The sequence below is a fragment of the Sturnira hondurensis genome, unplaced genomic scaffold (genome assembly GCF_014824575.4).
Source record: "Sturnira hondurensis isolate 20B ecotype Veracruz unplaced genomic scaffold, ASM1482457v3 Scaffold0010128, whole genome shotgun sequence".
Lineage (NCBI taxonomy): Eukaryota > Metazoa > Chordata > Mammalia > Chiroptera > Phyllostomidae > Sturnira > Sturnira hondurensis.
In genome coordinates, this window is record NW_028082759.1 from 10,655,451 (window position 1) to 10,672,743 (window position 17,293).

The window sequence follows — 17,293 nt, forward strand, 5'->3', positions numbered from 1 at the left end:
CCAGGTGCATATAGGGGACAACCAGTTGCTGTTCCTCTCTCCCATCAATGTTTCCCCCTCTCCTTTCCTCTGTCTCTAAAGAAGCAATGAAAAGATGTCCTCAGGTGAAGATTAAAAATAAAGGACTGAGAATCTGAATGGCATATCATTTCTTAACAGTAACATTAAAAACTAGAAGGATCAATGCCTTTAAGAAAGTCTAGAGGGAAAAGAAAAACTCTGGGGTAAATTTTTTCCCATCTAGAATTTTAGGCTGATACAAATTATGAATCAACTATGATGTTCGAACAAAGATGATGTCAGATATGCATCTCAAAACTATTTCCTGCCATTCTCAAGGAGCTACTAGAGAACATGCCTTAGTGAAACAAGTAATAAACCAAGAAAGAAGACATAGGGTAGTTACAAGGAAATAGGAGAACTAACACATTCACAACATGAATGGAATCCCCAGGATCATGATGACAGGATTGTTCAAGAACATACTGGTGTTTCAGGACCAGAGAGCAACCAACACAGATTGGAACAACAGAAGACAGAGGTTTCCAGAAGCATGTCTCCAAGACAAAAATGAAAATAACAGACACATAGATGTTTGACTATAATGAGATGCAATTTACACTTAAATTAAAAGTTTGAGAATAAATTAGGGACATACAAAATTAAGCAAAGGAAAAAATAATTCAGTAAAAAGTTTAAATTTTTTTAAATGCTATGTAACTACAATATACTATATGAAGCAGCTTGAAAAATATTAATATAGTGATAATATAAACACTGAGTACTGAGTGAGTAAAATTACAGCAGAATTATATTGGAAGAATGGGTGAAGGGAAGTGGGAGTATATGTGTGTGTGTGCATGCACATGTGTGTGTATATATACACATTTCTCATTTTGACAGTAAAATAAATCATATTTAAAACAAGAAACTAATTACTAGCACAATGTTTTTTTTTAATATGAAGCTATATGCTGGAGGAAGCAGATAAAAGAGTGGAAAATAGTTGCTTCAAGAGAATGGAAATCAAGGTGAGGAGGAAGATGGTTCAGAGAATATAGTTCTCCTTAGAAACTATGACAGAAATGGTATTGCCTACTATTTTTCTTTCTTCTTGGTAATGAAACACCAATCCAGGAGAGCACACACCCAGAGCAGTAAGCCATGCTTCTCAGTCACTCTTGCACCTAGATGAGGCAGTGTGCCTTCACTGTGGACAGTGGGATGTAAGCAGAGGTTGTTGGGAATGGCATGCCTTTTGTCTTTCCCCTTTTTCTTTCTAGTGCCTGGAATGTGAATATAAATGGCTGAAGCTTATTGTGACTAAAGACAGAGAAGCAGAAATCTAGAAGAAGCCTACATTTCTGATAACTTCCAAAAGTGCCAAACAAGCCCTGCACTATGTGGCACTAAACACCCTTTACTACAAGAGAACATGCCTTAAAAAAAAAAAAGAGAGAACATGCCTTTTGCATTTAATACACTGTTATTTTGGGTTTCTGTTCAATGTAACTGAGATTTCATTCTAATACATATACCTCAAATGTGTATATGGATTATTAAACTATGTGTGTGTGACTTGCATAAAAATTAATTTTAAAAAAGGAAGGTCAGAAAAGAAGAGAATTGCCACACATGTTCACTTGATAAATGACACTTTTCCTTCACAGGCCTCATCCCTAAATGCATGTCTGAGATGAAGAATACACTGAATGGAACTCATGGCAGATGAGATATTGCACAAAACAGATTAGTGATTCAAAAATATAGTAATAAAAGCTACCCCCAAAATACACAGAGTAAAAGGAAATTTGAAAGATGAAGAGACCCTCAGTGTGTTGTGGAATATCTTAAGAAGCCTGATATCAATGAAATTGGAGTTCCTGAAGGGGAGTTGGGGGACAGAACAAATGGACAGAATAAAAAATATTTAACAAAATAATAGCTGAAAACTCTCCATATCTGGTGAAACTTACAAATCCAAATATATAAGAACTAAACAAATCTCAAACACAAGACATATCAAATAACATTGCTCAAAGCCAATGATAGAAAAATATTAAAATCCGAGAAAAAAGACATATTAGGTACAGAAGAACAATATGGATTACAGCAGATTTCTTATAGGAAACAATGGAAGTGAGAAGACACTGGAATGACATCTGTAAAGTATAGGGGAAAAACCCAACTTTTAATTCTAGAAGTCTACATGTGGGGGAAAAGTAACAAAGGCAAAATAAAAATGTTTGTTTACATATAACTGCTGCAATAATTCATCAGACACGGACCTGGATGGTAAGAGATGTTAAGGAAGTCCTTCAGGCAGAAGGAAAGTGATAACAGATGGAAATATGTATCTACACAAAGAAACAAGGTGAACTAGAACTGGCTATTAAATGGATAAACTTATTAAAATAATCTTCCTTTATGATTAGGAACAAAACAAGAACATACATTCTTATGAGTTCTACTCAAACTTGTTCCAGAAGTTCCAGTTCATAACTAATACAAGAAAAAATGTATCTGGATTTAAAATGAAAAAGTAAAACAAATTTTATCTGCATACAGCACAATTGTCAATGTAGAAAATCTGATGAAATCTATAAAAAAGCTAATAAGATAATAAGTGATTTTAGTAAGGTACAATGCATGATGATATGCAAAATAATCAGTTGTATTTCCATATGCTAGTGACAAGCAGAAATTAAAAATTTTAAATAATACTGTTTACAATAGCATCAAAAATCTAACATTTTTAGGCATAAAGCTGACAAAGTTGTGCCAGATGTGTGCACAAAAAATTAACATTGCTCAGAGAAAGAACTAAATGAACTAAACATGACTAAATATTGTTAAGATATTAGCATTCCCCAAATTAATCTATAGGTTCGATGATATCTCAATCAAAATCCCAGCAATGATTTTTGTAGAAACTGACAAATTGATTCTAAATTTATATGACATCGAAAAGGACCTAGAATAGCCAAACAACTTGGAGAAAGAAGAACAAAATTTGCTAAGTAACACTAACCAATTTCATGGTTTATTATAAAGTTATAATAATCAACACAGTGTTGTATTGGAGTAAAGATAGACAAAGGCATTAACAGGGGAAAATGGTGATTCCGGAAGAGATCCATATATGCATGAGCAACTGATTTTTTTTACAGTGTTGCGAAGGCAATGCAGTCGAGAAACAATAGTCTTTTCCATACACGGTGCTTGAACAATTGAACATCCACTTTAAAAAACTTTAATCCATACCATTTACCATATAAAAAGTTAACTTAGAATATATCATAAACCTAAGTGTAAAACCTAAAACTATAAAATGTCCAGAAGACTGATGGTTTCAGATTCCTAATTTTGGAGTTCCCCTGCTATAATGCAAAAACCCTTTTGCACACACAGGGTGACAGCTGCCTTTCATAACATTGTCCTGAGGGGGAGGGTGGGATGTCAGCGACCTATGCAGTTATAGTAACTCTACCTTGGACCCAGAAACCTCATGTTTGCTCTCAGGAATGTAAGGTCAGAGGCAGAGTTCTACCCCACTCAGGTGCTCCATCACTCTCATGGGCTTTTCCACCATTTATCTTCTTACGATGCCCAAATTTACATTTCCTGTCTAGCCTTTTTTGTTTTTCAGACTGGAATTTTCCACTTGCCCTGTAATACATCCACCTAGATGCCTCACTGGCACCTCAAACTCAATGTGTCCAAAGCAGCACTTAATACCCTGTCCTGTACATCAGCCTTTTCTTCTATGGGGGCGTCATCTCTGCCTCGTCACCAAGTCCAGAAAGCTGGCAGTCCCCAAACGTGGTGACAGGACAGGAGAAGCAAGATTCACAAGTAATTTCAATGTTTGTAGCCACGATGACTGAGAATGGTTTATTATTCAGGAAGCATCCAGGAAAGGAACATTATATTCAGGAGGGAAGATGCTGAAATTGTGGACGTGTTGATTTCAAGGTGCTGGCAGGGCGTCCAGTTGGAGATTTCTAACAGTCAGTTGGAAATGACACTGTACATGACAGATTGCTGATCTCAGTTGCAGAAATGAAAGCTCAAGAGCTTTTCTGAAAAGTTTAAGCTGTGGTTTGACAGGAAGCATACTGTTTCGAAGAGTGAAAACACTCAGAAGCATTCAGGTGTGGAGGACAGACCACAGGGAGGAAGAGAGAGAGAGGCGTTTGGAGTGTGCTTTTCTGGCCGTCAAAGGACAGGCAGCGCGAGTTGGAGTTTATGAGCCGGGCCTTTACTAGACGGCTCTTGGATACACAACTTCTTCTCTGCCTGACAAAATCTCTTCCCTCTCTTCCCCTATTTTTTTCTCGCTTGGAAGTGCCTGTAGGGGGAAGGCAGCATGCAGTAGGTTTTTCACACCACTGCATTCTGGAGGCAGATAGTGAGGAGCAGGTGAGCAGGAAAAGTCCGAAGGCTCTGGCCACCCTTTCTGATTTGTGCTGTGGCGCTGACAGCCCGCCTGAAAGAGGCTGAGGGGATGTGTGTTCTGCATTTATGTCTGGCATTTATTCCTTTGGCTCTGTCAGATGTGACGCTGCATAATGGCCATGAAGAAATGATTTTGATCCTGTAACTATCTTGGCAAAAGGTCCAGGAAAACATATGGACCTAATCTTCAGGACATTTGTAGAAGCCTCTTCCCTTAGGGATTGTTTTTGCAGACTTTCTTTCACTCCTGAGGTTTATGGCCCTCACCTTAGCTTTATTCTGTTTTTACTTAGGGGATAAAAAGTTAAATTTGACCCAATTTGAAGACCTAAAAATATTAATGTAAGAGCAAGTCGTTATTATGACACATATCAATTTCTCCCCTCTGAGGCAGTGCGCAGAACAGGGCTCTGGATGCTAACCCAGCCAGGACCGGGCAAACGAGGTCTGGCTGGATCTTGGCACACACTGTGAAAATGGGGGGGGTGGGGAGGGGTTCCATCCTGGGATTTAGCATTATCATCTATAAATTTACAGAGAGGTGATACATACAAAAAAACTCTTTCTAGGCATGATAACTTGCTCCAATAGCATTCTGCAACAAACTGTTCTTTATTTTATTATTTTTATTATTTTTATTTTTAGAGAAAGGGGAAGGGAAGGAGAAAGAGTGGGAGAGAAACATCAATGTGTGGTTGCCTCTCATGTGGCCCCTACTGGGGGTCTGGCCTGCAACCCAGGTATGTGCCCTGCTTAGGAATCAAACCAGTGACACTTTGCTTCACGGGCCCATGCTCAATCCACTGAGCTACACCGGCCAGAGCTCAAACTGTTCTTTTTAATGAATTTGAGGAATTACTCATTAATCTTTGGAACAGATTTCAATCTATGTACATTCTTATTTTAAAATACTTGAGATAGTACACTAAATCCAGCTAAGTTACCCCTAAGTTTCTGTGTGTGTTTGGTAAGTAGTACTGCTTATTCAAGTTAAGTTTCATTTGTGGCTTTCATTTAATCCTGACCCTTGTTTCTTTCCTTGAAGGGTCTGACTAATGTTATGATCAAAACAAAACCCTCAGAAAATACCAAAGCCCAGACCCAAGTCCATGGAAATTGACTGTGCTTTGTCCCTGAAGTTGCCTTTTAAAACTAGCTTCCTGAAGAATGTCAGTTAAGAGGTCTGCCAGGACCTCTTTATTCACTTACCATTGTTTTCTGAATGTTCTGTGAGAAAGTTCTTCAGGGTTGTTCCACTGGGAAAAGGAGAGAGAGACTGTGACTGTGGAGAAGGCAGCTTCCTGGGGCAAGAGGTCTTCTTTGCTTAGACCTAAATGAGTTTTCCCCTAAGGAAACCCTCAGAATCACCTTGCTAAACAATTGCTTGGCTGATGGGCAGCCTGAAAGGAGCAGGTTTTTAAAATTGTCAGTTGTCACTACACTATCAAGGTCTAAGCAAATGACGGTCCTTTGAACCCTGGCTCAGATAAATAAGCAATTACACACTCTTCTGTGTTCTGACACATTATGATTATAGGTGAAGTCAGTCTTATAAATCTGATAATAAAATGGAATATTATTCAGCCTTCAAAAGAAAAATCCTGTCATCTGGGACAACAGGGATGAACCTCGAGGGTTCATCTATTGCTAAGTGCAATGGGGCACTCAGGGAAAGACAGCCACTGCATGGCACCACTTATAGGTGGAATCAAAGTTTTAATAATATCAAACTCAAACAGACAGAGAGGAGAAAAGCAATAGCCAGGGTCTAGGGAGTGAGGGGTCTAGGGAGAGGGTGGAAGATGAGTACAAACTCTCAGTGATAAAATGAACCAGTCTGAGCATCCAATGTAGAACATGGCAGCCACCATTGAAAACACTGTTGTGTAAGTGAAATTTGCCAAGAGAATAGAACTCAAATGTTCCCCAAAAGAAGGTAAATATGTGAGGTAATAGGTGTGTTACTTAACTTGATGCTGTGATTATTTTACAATGGATACATATATCAAATCATCATGTTGTATACTTTAAATGTCTTATCATTTTATTTGTTAATTATGCTTCAATAAAGCTGAAAATGTGTCTTAAAAAGAAAAGAAAATATAGGAAGAATGTCCACCTTTGCTTTCAATATTACAAAGAGTAGTTTTTTATAAAATTATTAGCTAGTCTGTGATTACAGGGGAAATTAAGAACCTCTTGTACCAAAGTGTTTCCATTCTAGCAGCAGTGACTGACTATTAAAAATACTCTTTCTACCAATACCCATAAAGAACAGAGGACACTAAACCCTGGACTGATGTCTGTAGCCTAGTAAGGACTAGCGAATGGATGGGAGTAAATGGAAGGAAGTTGAGAGAAAAGAAAAGGAAGGAACAAACAGGAAGGAGGGAGGGAGGTTGCCAATGCTCAGTTTTTCGAGATAGTCAGGTTCCCCAGGAAGACAGTGAATGGGAATCATAGAAAGGGTAAGCCATATCTGGAGCAATAAATTTTACGCAATGTTAATTGGGTTTACTCTCAGAACTCTTCCCTTTATTATTATGTTTAACACCAAACACTAAAAAATTAATCAGGAAATTCCATCTGGCCAACAATTTTAATTTATGAAATTCCTTTCACTTCAGAAGATTAAAAGCAATCCTCTGAGCAAATTGAGCATCCTAAGAGAGCCCTAAACAGCCCCGAACAAAGACTCTAGAGCGTCATTTCCTCTTAGATTGTAACATCTTTGACTCACTTGCAATCTATAAATAAACTTACATTTTACAGAAATGGCTCTACAAAAAGCAGCATCATACTAGAATTCAATACCAAAGGCCATTTTTTAAAAGTGTTTTGATTTTAAAAAATTAATTATAGGCCCCAGGTAACACAAGAGTTAGTTATAACTTAGCATACTATAAGTTTTATGTTGCTTAACAATTCTTTAAAACAATTTTTCTACTTCTGTGCTTTATTTTAAGTGCAAGTCAATGTTAATGGAAGATTTTGTTGTTTATGGCTGCCCTGTTCTGTAGCGGGGAAAAGGAAATCACTAATATTCTGAGATCAGCAATAAATGTTGTTTACCTTTAAAAATGTACACTTGGTTTTTAGATATTTGTGGTTTCCCTAGGTATGTTACCTGACCCCAAAATGAATCTTTGAAACAAAAGCCCTCCACTTATGAACACATAAAAAAGAAAACCAAGGGTAATTTGGGGGCAATGTTTATCTTGGCAGAAAGGCATGTTCAACTGTAAATCTATGAAAAAAAACATTATGAAATAATGGAGACTTTGGCCTAGATATGTTACAGTAGGAAGCTAGTTAGATATTAATGAAAGAGAAGGGAGCAAAGCTTAATTCAGTGGGGAAACGACAGCTTCCCAGATGTCCTATGGGACAGCCATGTCCTTGGCCAGACTCTAGTCCCCAGCAGTTTTCCAATCTCTCTGGAGAACAACTGGCCCCTTCCCATAGATTACGGGGAGAGGAAGAGATAGTGAAGGCAAGTTCCTTTGCTGGTGCACATGCAGTAGAAGCCAAAATGGCACAGGAGGAGGTCCTTCTACTATGAGGCCTGTGCAGTAGAAGCTGAAATGGTGACAAGGGGGGGAGTCTAGCCTGGGAAAGAGATTGGATTGGATAAGCGCATGGACCCAGAAGATCCAGAAAAGGGATTGGATAAAGGGAGAGCCCAGCACAAGCACACAAAGAATTAGGAAGATATGTTAGTATAAAAGAAAGAGTACCCATTCCCAAAGCCAAGGAGATATAATGCAAGTTTAACAAAGGCTAGGGGCATTGAGCGCAGGCCTGCGAACCACAGGATCGTGGTTCGATTCCCAGTCAGGGCACATGCCTGGGTTGCAGGCCAGTTCCCAGCAGGGGACTCACGAGAGGCAACCATACATTGATGTTTCTCTCCTTCTCTCCTCTCTCCTTCCTTTCCTCTCTAAAGATAAATAAATAAAATCTTAAAAAAAAAAAAAAGGCTAGGGGCTCATTTGTTTGGCGTGCTCTCTCTCTGTAGAAGCTGCATGGGGCCAAGCACAGTGCCTGCCAGTTGTGGCCCAGGTACCGCCAGGCCTCCACAGATATATGTGCCNAAGGCAAATTCCTTTGCTGGTGCACATGCAGTAGAAGCCAAAATAGCACAGGAGGAGGTCCTTCTACTATGAGGCCTGTGCAGTAGAAGCTGAAATGGTGACAAGGGGAGGAGTCTAGCCTGGGAAAGAGATTGGATTGGATAAGCGCATGGACCCAGAAGATCCAGAAAAGGGATTGGATAAAGGGAGAGCCCAGCACAAGCACACAAAGAATTAGGAAGATATGTTAGTATGAAAGAAAGAGTACCCATTCCCAAAGCCAAGGAGATATAATGCAAGTTTAACAAAGGCTAGGGGGCTCATTTGTTTGGCGTGCTCTCTCTCTGTAGAAGCTGCATGGCGCCAAGCACAGTGCCAGTTGTGGCCCAGGCACTGCCAGGCCTCCGCAGATATATGTGCCAATGGGAAAATGAGACACGGAGAAATTCTGCATCTTTGGGTCCTGGCTTGTGGGCCTGTGGCTGAAGTTCACAGGCTGAACTTCCCCTGCAGTGAGATGGAGCTGAGACACCTGGTCATGGATGAGACACTGGGCACCTGAGGGCAGTCCTTTGCTTTCACTCCAATAAATCTTGCCACAGTTGCACATATCCTCCTATGCATGAGTCCCTGAGATGCTTTTCTCATGACTCTGGGGGAAAATCCTGTTTCCACTGAAGCAGATACTTGTCCAGTTGAACTTGTTAGTTGATTTTATATCAGGGGATAACAGAGAAAATATCTTGATGTAGATGAGACTTATGTGAAACCACATGCCTGAGACATATATTAGCTTTTACCTTATATCAAAGGGCACAGATAGTATGATGCAAATGTTGTAGTATTTGGCAATTTTAGGTCTGAAAAAGTAAATGTTAACTGCTCTTTCAAGAGTATGTGGTTTAGCCCTGGCTGGTGTAGCTCAGTGGATTGAGTGCGGGCCTGCGAACCAGAGGATCGCAGTTCGATTCCCAGTCAGGGCACATGCCTGGGTTGCAGGCCAGTTCCTGGCAGGGGACACACGATACATTGTGTGTCCCCAGCAGAGGCAACCATACACTGATATTTCTCTCCCTCTCTCCTTCCCTTCCCCTCTAAAAATGAATAAATAAAATAAAAAATAAATAAAAAAAAAGAGTATGTGGTTTAAAAATAGAGGAAGCCAAGTGATCATTTCTGCTTCTACCTTAATTAACAAAGATTAAGTGCTAGGTCTTATCTGGTTTTAGCTCTAGAAAAATAGGCTTCGGTGGTTTTCTCCTAAGAACCCCTTTGAAGAGGAGCATACCTTCATTACAGACAGAACTAGCGACAGAACAGGACCTCAGACACAGGACTCTTGTAACAGAAACTAATTTGTTTTCCATAATTTGGCCTGTCTTACCACATTATGTTCCAGACAGAGTAAAAATGACCATTTCCAAGCTTGCTGTTTCTTGACAACTGAAAATAAATAATAGCATGTTTTGAAAGAAGAAAGAATAAACCCAATATTTGATTCAATGGTACCACAGAAATGTAACAGAAAACATGCTCAGTTGTATTTTTCAACTCCATGGATGACAACTATTAACCTCCGCAGTCAGAGCACAGCTCACAGGATCCATTGCATGACAGAACCAATGCAAAGGGATATTATCACTTTGAGATACGTTACACCTTAGATCCCTGTTGGGTAAAGAGAACACAGGGCATAAGGATAAGTCTAGTTGCCATTTCAGGAAGAGATAATAAACAATCTAGGCCAACAGCAAAATACTCTCCATCTTCCTTGGGAAAGTGAGCAAAATTCCAGGAAACAAAATTTCTATAAGGGAGGTTGTTACATAGCAGCTAATGTCCTCTTGCCATAGATCCCAAGAGAAAGCCCCCTGTGGCATCTAAAATGTTCACTGGTCTAGTGAGCTAAGCAAAACCAACCTTTTCTTTCCTAAACTCTAGGTTCTTTATTTTGACATCTGCTAAGGACACTAAACTCTGAGAGATCATGCAATGTCAAACCGACCCTCATAAATTGTGAGAGCATTTCATGAGATGATGTGAGTTTGGGTGTGGCAAAGAGAAGGTATTGCACTTATTTAAGAAATTTATATAAAAATTTTCAAGTTATGGGCTCTGAATTACTGCTAAATGTTTGCCAGAGACACTGTATAGTGTACTATAGCAACCAAAATAAAGATAACGGCCTTAGAGAATGAACACAGATAGAATATTAGGCTGGATGGGTCCTTATTTGCTAGAATAGCATTTTATATCATCTTACTTTCTTCTGCCTTTTGAAAAGCCTGGTATCCAGTCCCATTCTTAACATCATTTCTTTTCATTTTTACTACATGTGAGATGAGTGAAAATGTCTTTTTTGTAGCAAAACTGGTCTAAGTGTGAAATCAACATCAACTTGAAATCATTGTTGGGTCAAGCTGTCAAATTTCATTGAATTAAACTCCAGAGTCAGACTCCAAGGAGACATGAATAATGCCTGTGCTGGTCTTTCCCTCTCAAATTAGTATTCATGAGTCACTGGGAACGTTTTTCTGTCTCGATCTTTGCATTTATCTCAGTAGTTGTACCGTTTGATGGCTGATGTGTTTGAACGGAGCTGCTTGATTTTAATTCAATCTGGCACCTCTTCGGGGAGCACTAAATTTTTCTCTCAATGGCCACACGTTAAATGACAGGCCCTGAAGGCTCTTTCACCAATGAGATTTCAGCCTTTACTGCTTTGTGCAGCCCACCCATTTTTGGTTCAAGGGCAGCCTAGATACAGAGATCCCAGTTCAGAGACTCACCGGTGATGACACAGATCACGTGGCAGGACATATAAGCTTTTCTGTTCTCTTCCGTACCACCTCTTGATACGTTTTCCCTTCACTTAACAAGTGGGAGCTCACTCACTGAGGGAAAAGTGCCATCAAAGCTCATGTGTCTTGGTGGCACGGTTCTCTGATGTCTGACTTTTGCTCCTCAAAATCTTTAGACTTAAGATGAACAGAACCATTTGACATACAAAAATTGCATCTCTTTTGAAACTTCAAAGCTCTCAATCATTATTTGCGTGCTATTCTGAAATAGGACACTGCTTAGAAGTGTGTATGTATGTGTTCAAGCTCCTTAGCTCTCAAGGCCAAGTACCCAATTCCCAAACACAAAGGTTAGAGCTTCTTGGTGCACAGCAGATATTTGATCACAAGCTATAAACACAGCTTATGGGGTCACAGAGATTAACATGTTCTACAACTCATTCCTTTTGACTGAGGAGCACCTGCTTTCAAGTGAGTGCTTTCATGGGGATGGGGAGAAGCAGAACTTCTTTCTTGTATGTCATTCTGGTTTGCTTCCAGGACTAGCGAGATTTCTTGAGGAGAAGACCCGGGGAAACAGCAAAGCCTCCCTTAAGACCCAACTGAAGAAGGCAGGACATGGAGAGATCACAGTGTAGGGGCCAGGCCAACCTAACAGCAGCAATGTGCTGGCCTCATCTTCCCCAAACAGCACTTCATCTCTACAAAGACATTGGCCAGGTGTTCTATTCCCTGCCTTGAAAGGAATAAAAAGTTATATATTTTTTCTTTTTTCTTCAAAGCAATCTTTAAAGAAAGTAAGTGTCCCCCCCCCTGCCCCGCCTAGCCTGATCAGTATTTCATCAGAATCAAGACTTGGTAAAATAAAAGGAAACGAATCCTGTTCTCTCAATTGTTCAGCACGCACATATTCCCTGACTTTTTTCTTCCCATAACGACATTTAACTGGGTCTTAAACTATGGTTTTTCTGAGAAGAAACCTTAGGTTTTTAGAGTGCTTTTTCAAAAACAGGACTTCTTCTAGTGCCACTGTTCTTCCGCCATGAAAATCTTTGCTGTCAATTTCTCTTGTATGTACATCACCTTAAGTGACTTTTCCCTCTTTTTGAAGAGAATCCATACTGACTCAGCCTCCTCGCCCCCTCCCCACATGGCAGAAAATGTCAACAGGGCAGGCTGGGCGCTACAGCCACAGCATAGATAGAAACTAACAGTCCCACAAAGGGACCAAACTCACAACTGTGTAAAGAGATACTAAGACAAGCATTCACAGCCAGCTCTGTCAGACTGTAATGGGCACTTCGTTTATTCATCTGCTCCATGTCTTCAAAGCATCGCCTTTGTTTCCAAAGGACAAAAGTAGTTTATCAAAGAACAGGTTAATACAACCTTAAGATTCAAAGTTGTATACAAACGGATTTTTAGACACACTATCATGATACATTATTAAAATAAATAATAGAAACAATCTCCTTTTAACTTTACTTGAAATTTTAACGTTTCCAATAAAACCGTTTACTTCATTTTTTAAAAAAAATTATAACTTAGGCCCACTTGTATCATTCCCTCCCATTGTGCCCAGGTTACTGAAGATGTCATAAACCCTAAAACACATGTTTCACATCCTACCCCGATTCCAAACCAGTGAAAGGATGAGAAAGAGAGCAGTTACAATTAAACACAACTTAGACGTGAATGACTTGTGTTCAGAAATCAATGTGTTCATATAGATACCTGGGGATTTTAAGTCAAATGCAGAGGCAAGCCAGTGCATTTCAACTCTGACATTCAAAGACTCTCTGAAGAATACGAAACAAAACCAAGCATGATCTTTTAGACATACTTCTTAACCACTGCTGTTTATAAATAACAACTTGAAATTCAGCTGTGGTTTACATCTTTTTTTAAAAAAAAAAACTTGCTCTGAATTTATTTGTACTATGTCAATTATATGAATAAAATAAGAGCCGAGAAACTCTCCCTAAGAAAATGTTTTTGCTAGAAACCCTGTCCTGCTACCTTCTGAGCTCCTTGAAAATGAAAATCTCTTGCATCTTCCAGGTGACAGCCACCTTTTCGGTGGAACCAAAATAGCTCTCTCAGGTAGAAAGCTGTCTGTCAGTCAGAGTTCTGACAGATATCAGATTTGGCATGCAGGAGGAAGGCAAGAATCAGTCCCATGGTAGAAGGCTCAGTGACTGGTGAAGGAGCAAGACAAGGAGGGGCAACCTGGAACACAGTGCACTCCTAGACACTCAGAAAGCACAAGGAAACCAATGGGCATTTCTGGAAATGACAGATAACCGAGGGGGAGAAGGGAGCCACTAACACGTGGGATTTTGAAAGGGCTGTGTAGTATACATTGAACTGAAAGGTTTCCATTGGTGAGAGGAATCAAATACAGTCACATGCATAGGATTTCCTCTCCCTCTAGTGGTGGGGTGGGAGCCTTTGAAGTGGGACACTATCACTGCATTATACTGCTTCATAAGCAAAGATGAGATTCCATTAGAGCACCTTTTGCCCATAAAATTAGCATTCTCTTTAGGTGTGATGCTGTCTCTGATGGGGGTTTTCAGAAACACCCCCAACTCTTCTTGTTAGGGAGTGCATTGCCTCCTAAGTATGCTGATTACCAGTGGTAAGGTAGCAAGGCTCTCCTTTTCCTTTTGGCTAAAGGGTGTCCATGCTCACTTCGGAGATACAGGAATCCCCCTGTCCTCTGATGTCCTATCAGAGGTGGAACTCTCCTGACCCCAAGTCTGGGCCAGAAAAATCTGGAGCTAAATGAGCAAGCTCACCTAGAGCAAAGCTGGGAAATGTGGACACTCAGAGGACAGAAACTATGAAAAGCCCTAAAGAGTAAGCTGAACATGATAGAAAGGGCACTAGAGATCAATTTTGGAACAAATCTCCACTTCTACTTTGCAGTCTCTGTCGTTTCTCTCATTTCCAGTTTTGGTCATGTGAAAATACTTCTGGTATAGCAATTTGGATCAATGATAGAGGGTGAAAAAAATAAAATGGATAGTAAAATAAATAATGGCAATTTTAAGGATAATAACTAAAACTGGCTCCATGAAGGAACTAAATTGCATAGAATCGAAACTATATAGGAGTATTAATGGGGATAGATTGTATGTTACAGCTGCCTAATTAATAGGTTATTTATTGATCAATAACTGCACATCGGTGTGAAGTATGCAGGCTATGCAGCTTTCCCCTGCTCCATACTTCTAGGCATCACAGATGCCTACTTGACTTCTTCTCTTGCATGTCTCCAAGGCAACCAAGCTCATATTTTTTTGCGAATGCTTTTCTTTTCTAGTGGCCTTATTTCAGTGAATAACTCCATCACTCATCCAGTGCTACACGCCAGATATCTAGGAGTTACTTGACCCCACCTAGTCTTCCACCATCATATCCAATTCATCACCAATCCATCACTTTCAATCTTACTTTCCAAGGCTGTCTCACATAGGTCAATTTCTCTTTGCCTCCATCACCACACTTTTTCATGGTCTTCCTACTACATAAAGGGCATCCACTCTATCCTTGGTCAAATGCATTCTCTGCATTGCACTACTTCAACAAATATTTGTGAGGAAACTACTTTGTACTGTGCTGATATACAAATGCCCCACAAACATGAGATGCTCATAAGCACTATTTGGAGAATTAAAATAGGGTGACATGCTAGAGAACGGCTGAATGGCTATTCTAAATTGTATGTGCAAATGCAAGAAATAAGTGGTAGTTTCAACAAGGGGTATGAGTTTCCAAGCAGGAAAATAAAGGAAGTTGGCTGGGATGATGGTATCTGCTATCAGTGCTTCCTAGCATATAAGAAGACTGTTTCAAATACCGGTCAAGAACAAAAAAGGAGAACACAGGCATACCTCTGGGACACTGCAGGTTCGGTTCCAGACCACCACAATAAAGCGGAGTATCCCAGTGGCCCATCATCTGTTCTTGGAGGGGCTTGACTTCCGCTTATAAAAAATGCAACACTTGTGAAGTGCAACGGAGCAAAGTGCAGTAAAATGAGTTATGCTTGTAAGTAAAAATGCACTAGAAGGCTCAAGCTTGGTCTGTTGGTCTGCAAGCATCTCTGCTTAAATGTAGCACTTAACACCTGCGTGAAAGCATTTTGTTAACTTTTCCGTATGTCTCCTCTACCAAGTATATACGCTCATTGTTGCATCTCCAGTGCCTAAAAACTGTGCCTGGCATACAAGAGGCATGCAAAGAAGTGTTTGATGCATTGATGCAATTAGTGTGTGAAGTGGGACAGAGAAAATCACTGAGCGGGTCTGGGGGTTCAGGAAGTCTTCGCGGTACGTCAAGGACGCTGACTTCATCTCGAAAAGTTAATTTATGGTCCAAAATCCTGGCCAGGTTCCCCAGCTCTGGATGTCCCTCGCTCAAACCCACACAGAAGTTCAGAGCCACAAACCGCCCCAACTCCCCGCTAGGAGGAGTCACCCCTTCCGACCCGGAAACCCTCCAGCGCTCTCCTCTATTTCTCCAGCTCTCTCCTCTATTTCTCCTTCCCTCCCCTCTCCGCCAGGGTTCCGGCGGCCTCCGATGCGCAGGGCTCACCGGGAATAGAAGTCTTCCGGGCGGAGCTTCTAGCGTTCTACACTTCTCCAGAACCACGCTTCCCAGAGGCCCTCGCGGCAGAGGGAGGCTGTGTCACCTGACCAGGACTCCGCAGGGGCAATGGCGGCGCCCGTGCTACGCTGGTGCAGCCCTGGAAGGCGTTGGGCTTTAGCCTGCATTGACCACAGTTCTCGCCGCGGAAGAGGGGCCCCGACAGGGCCCAGGTGCAGTGGGAAAAGGGGGCAGAGCTCAGTGGCTCAGCAACACCTCGTCACGGCCGGGAAGCCGAGGAAAGGGTATATTGTTTTCATCCCGTACTGCCCATGTCAATGTGCGGTGGAACTGCGGGGCCGGGGTTACGATGGCCACTCAGCGCAACGTTCAGTGTAGACGTTTTTTGTTTAAGTTTTGAGCGGGAAGGTGATGAGCTGTAACTTGCAGCCCTCAAAGCACAGAACTTGCCCTCTGTTAGCCCCGCCTCCACACGTAAACCGCTCTTCTCAAATAGAGTCACAAGGGTGAAATCCCAGGTGTTTTCTGCACTCGAAAGCTGCACAGAGCACTGGATCCAGTCGCCTTATTAATAGCACCAGCAATGGAGTCTGTGACGCTAGAAGCGGGATCTTATTTAGCTGCCGTTTAGCGCTACTCTAGGCCAGCTGTGTTCTATAGGCAGAAGGGGAGCCTTTACCTACAAGCTCTGGATAGCGGTGGCTTAATGCAATTAGTCAGAAAGCACCACCTATCTGTGGAGGCGTTTCGGGTTGAACAGAGTTGTCTACACCTAAGAGGAGGCAGCCAATACAAGAACTCTTTCCTCTGGTTGACTAGAGAGCTTTGTTCATTTTGCTAGCTATCCTCTGAAGCGCTGTTTATACTTCACTATGTAAGACAGTTCCTTTTTAAATACTTAAGTGTAAGGCACATGTCTAATATTCCGTGAATCCTTTGAGATAGTTAGGTTGGTATTACTTTTTGCTTTTCAATTGGAGGAATAGAGGGAAGGTATCCAGAAACATTCAGTTTCTATGGTTTTCATAAATCATCTCACTGACAGCAAAAATACTTGGAATAATGTTTTAATGACATGCAGGAGTTTTAACAAAGTCTTTACAACAAAGACTTTGTTGAAACTCCTGCATGTCACTAAAACAAATTTAATTTGTTTAATTTGTTTAATTTTAAAACAAATTAAAATTTGTTAATTTCTCCAATTACATGTTAAAAAGGAATTAATCTCATAATATGTAGATATAGAACTTTATATGTTGAAATGATTGAATCAAAATTTGATACAAGTAAACAAAAATCTAGATCATGAAAATTGCTTGGGAGAAGAGCAGGGTAGGAACAGACAGA

At 40.6% G+C, this 17,293-nt stretch overlaps 1 protein-coding gene across 1 annotated transcript in view; it reads left to right on the forward strand.

Annotated features, from left to right (window-relative positions):
- The first annotated feature begins 16,012 nt into the window (after positions 1-16,012).
- Positions 16,013-17,293, forward strand: part of GATB (glutamyl-tRNA amidotransferase subunit B) — a 69,487-nt gene continuing 68,206 nt past the window's right edge. The window contains exon 1 of the mRNA XM_037058409.1: positions 16,013-16,230. Within this exon, the coding sequence (XP_036914304.1) occupies positions 16,055-16,230 (176 nt within the window). The 5' untranslated portion in view covers positions 16,013-16,054. The remainder of the gene's footprint in view (positions 16,231-17,293) is intronic.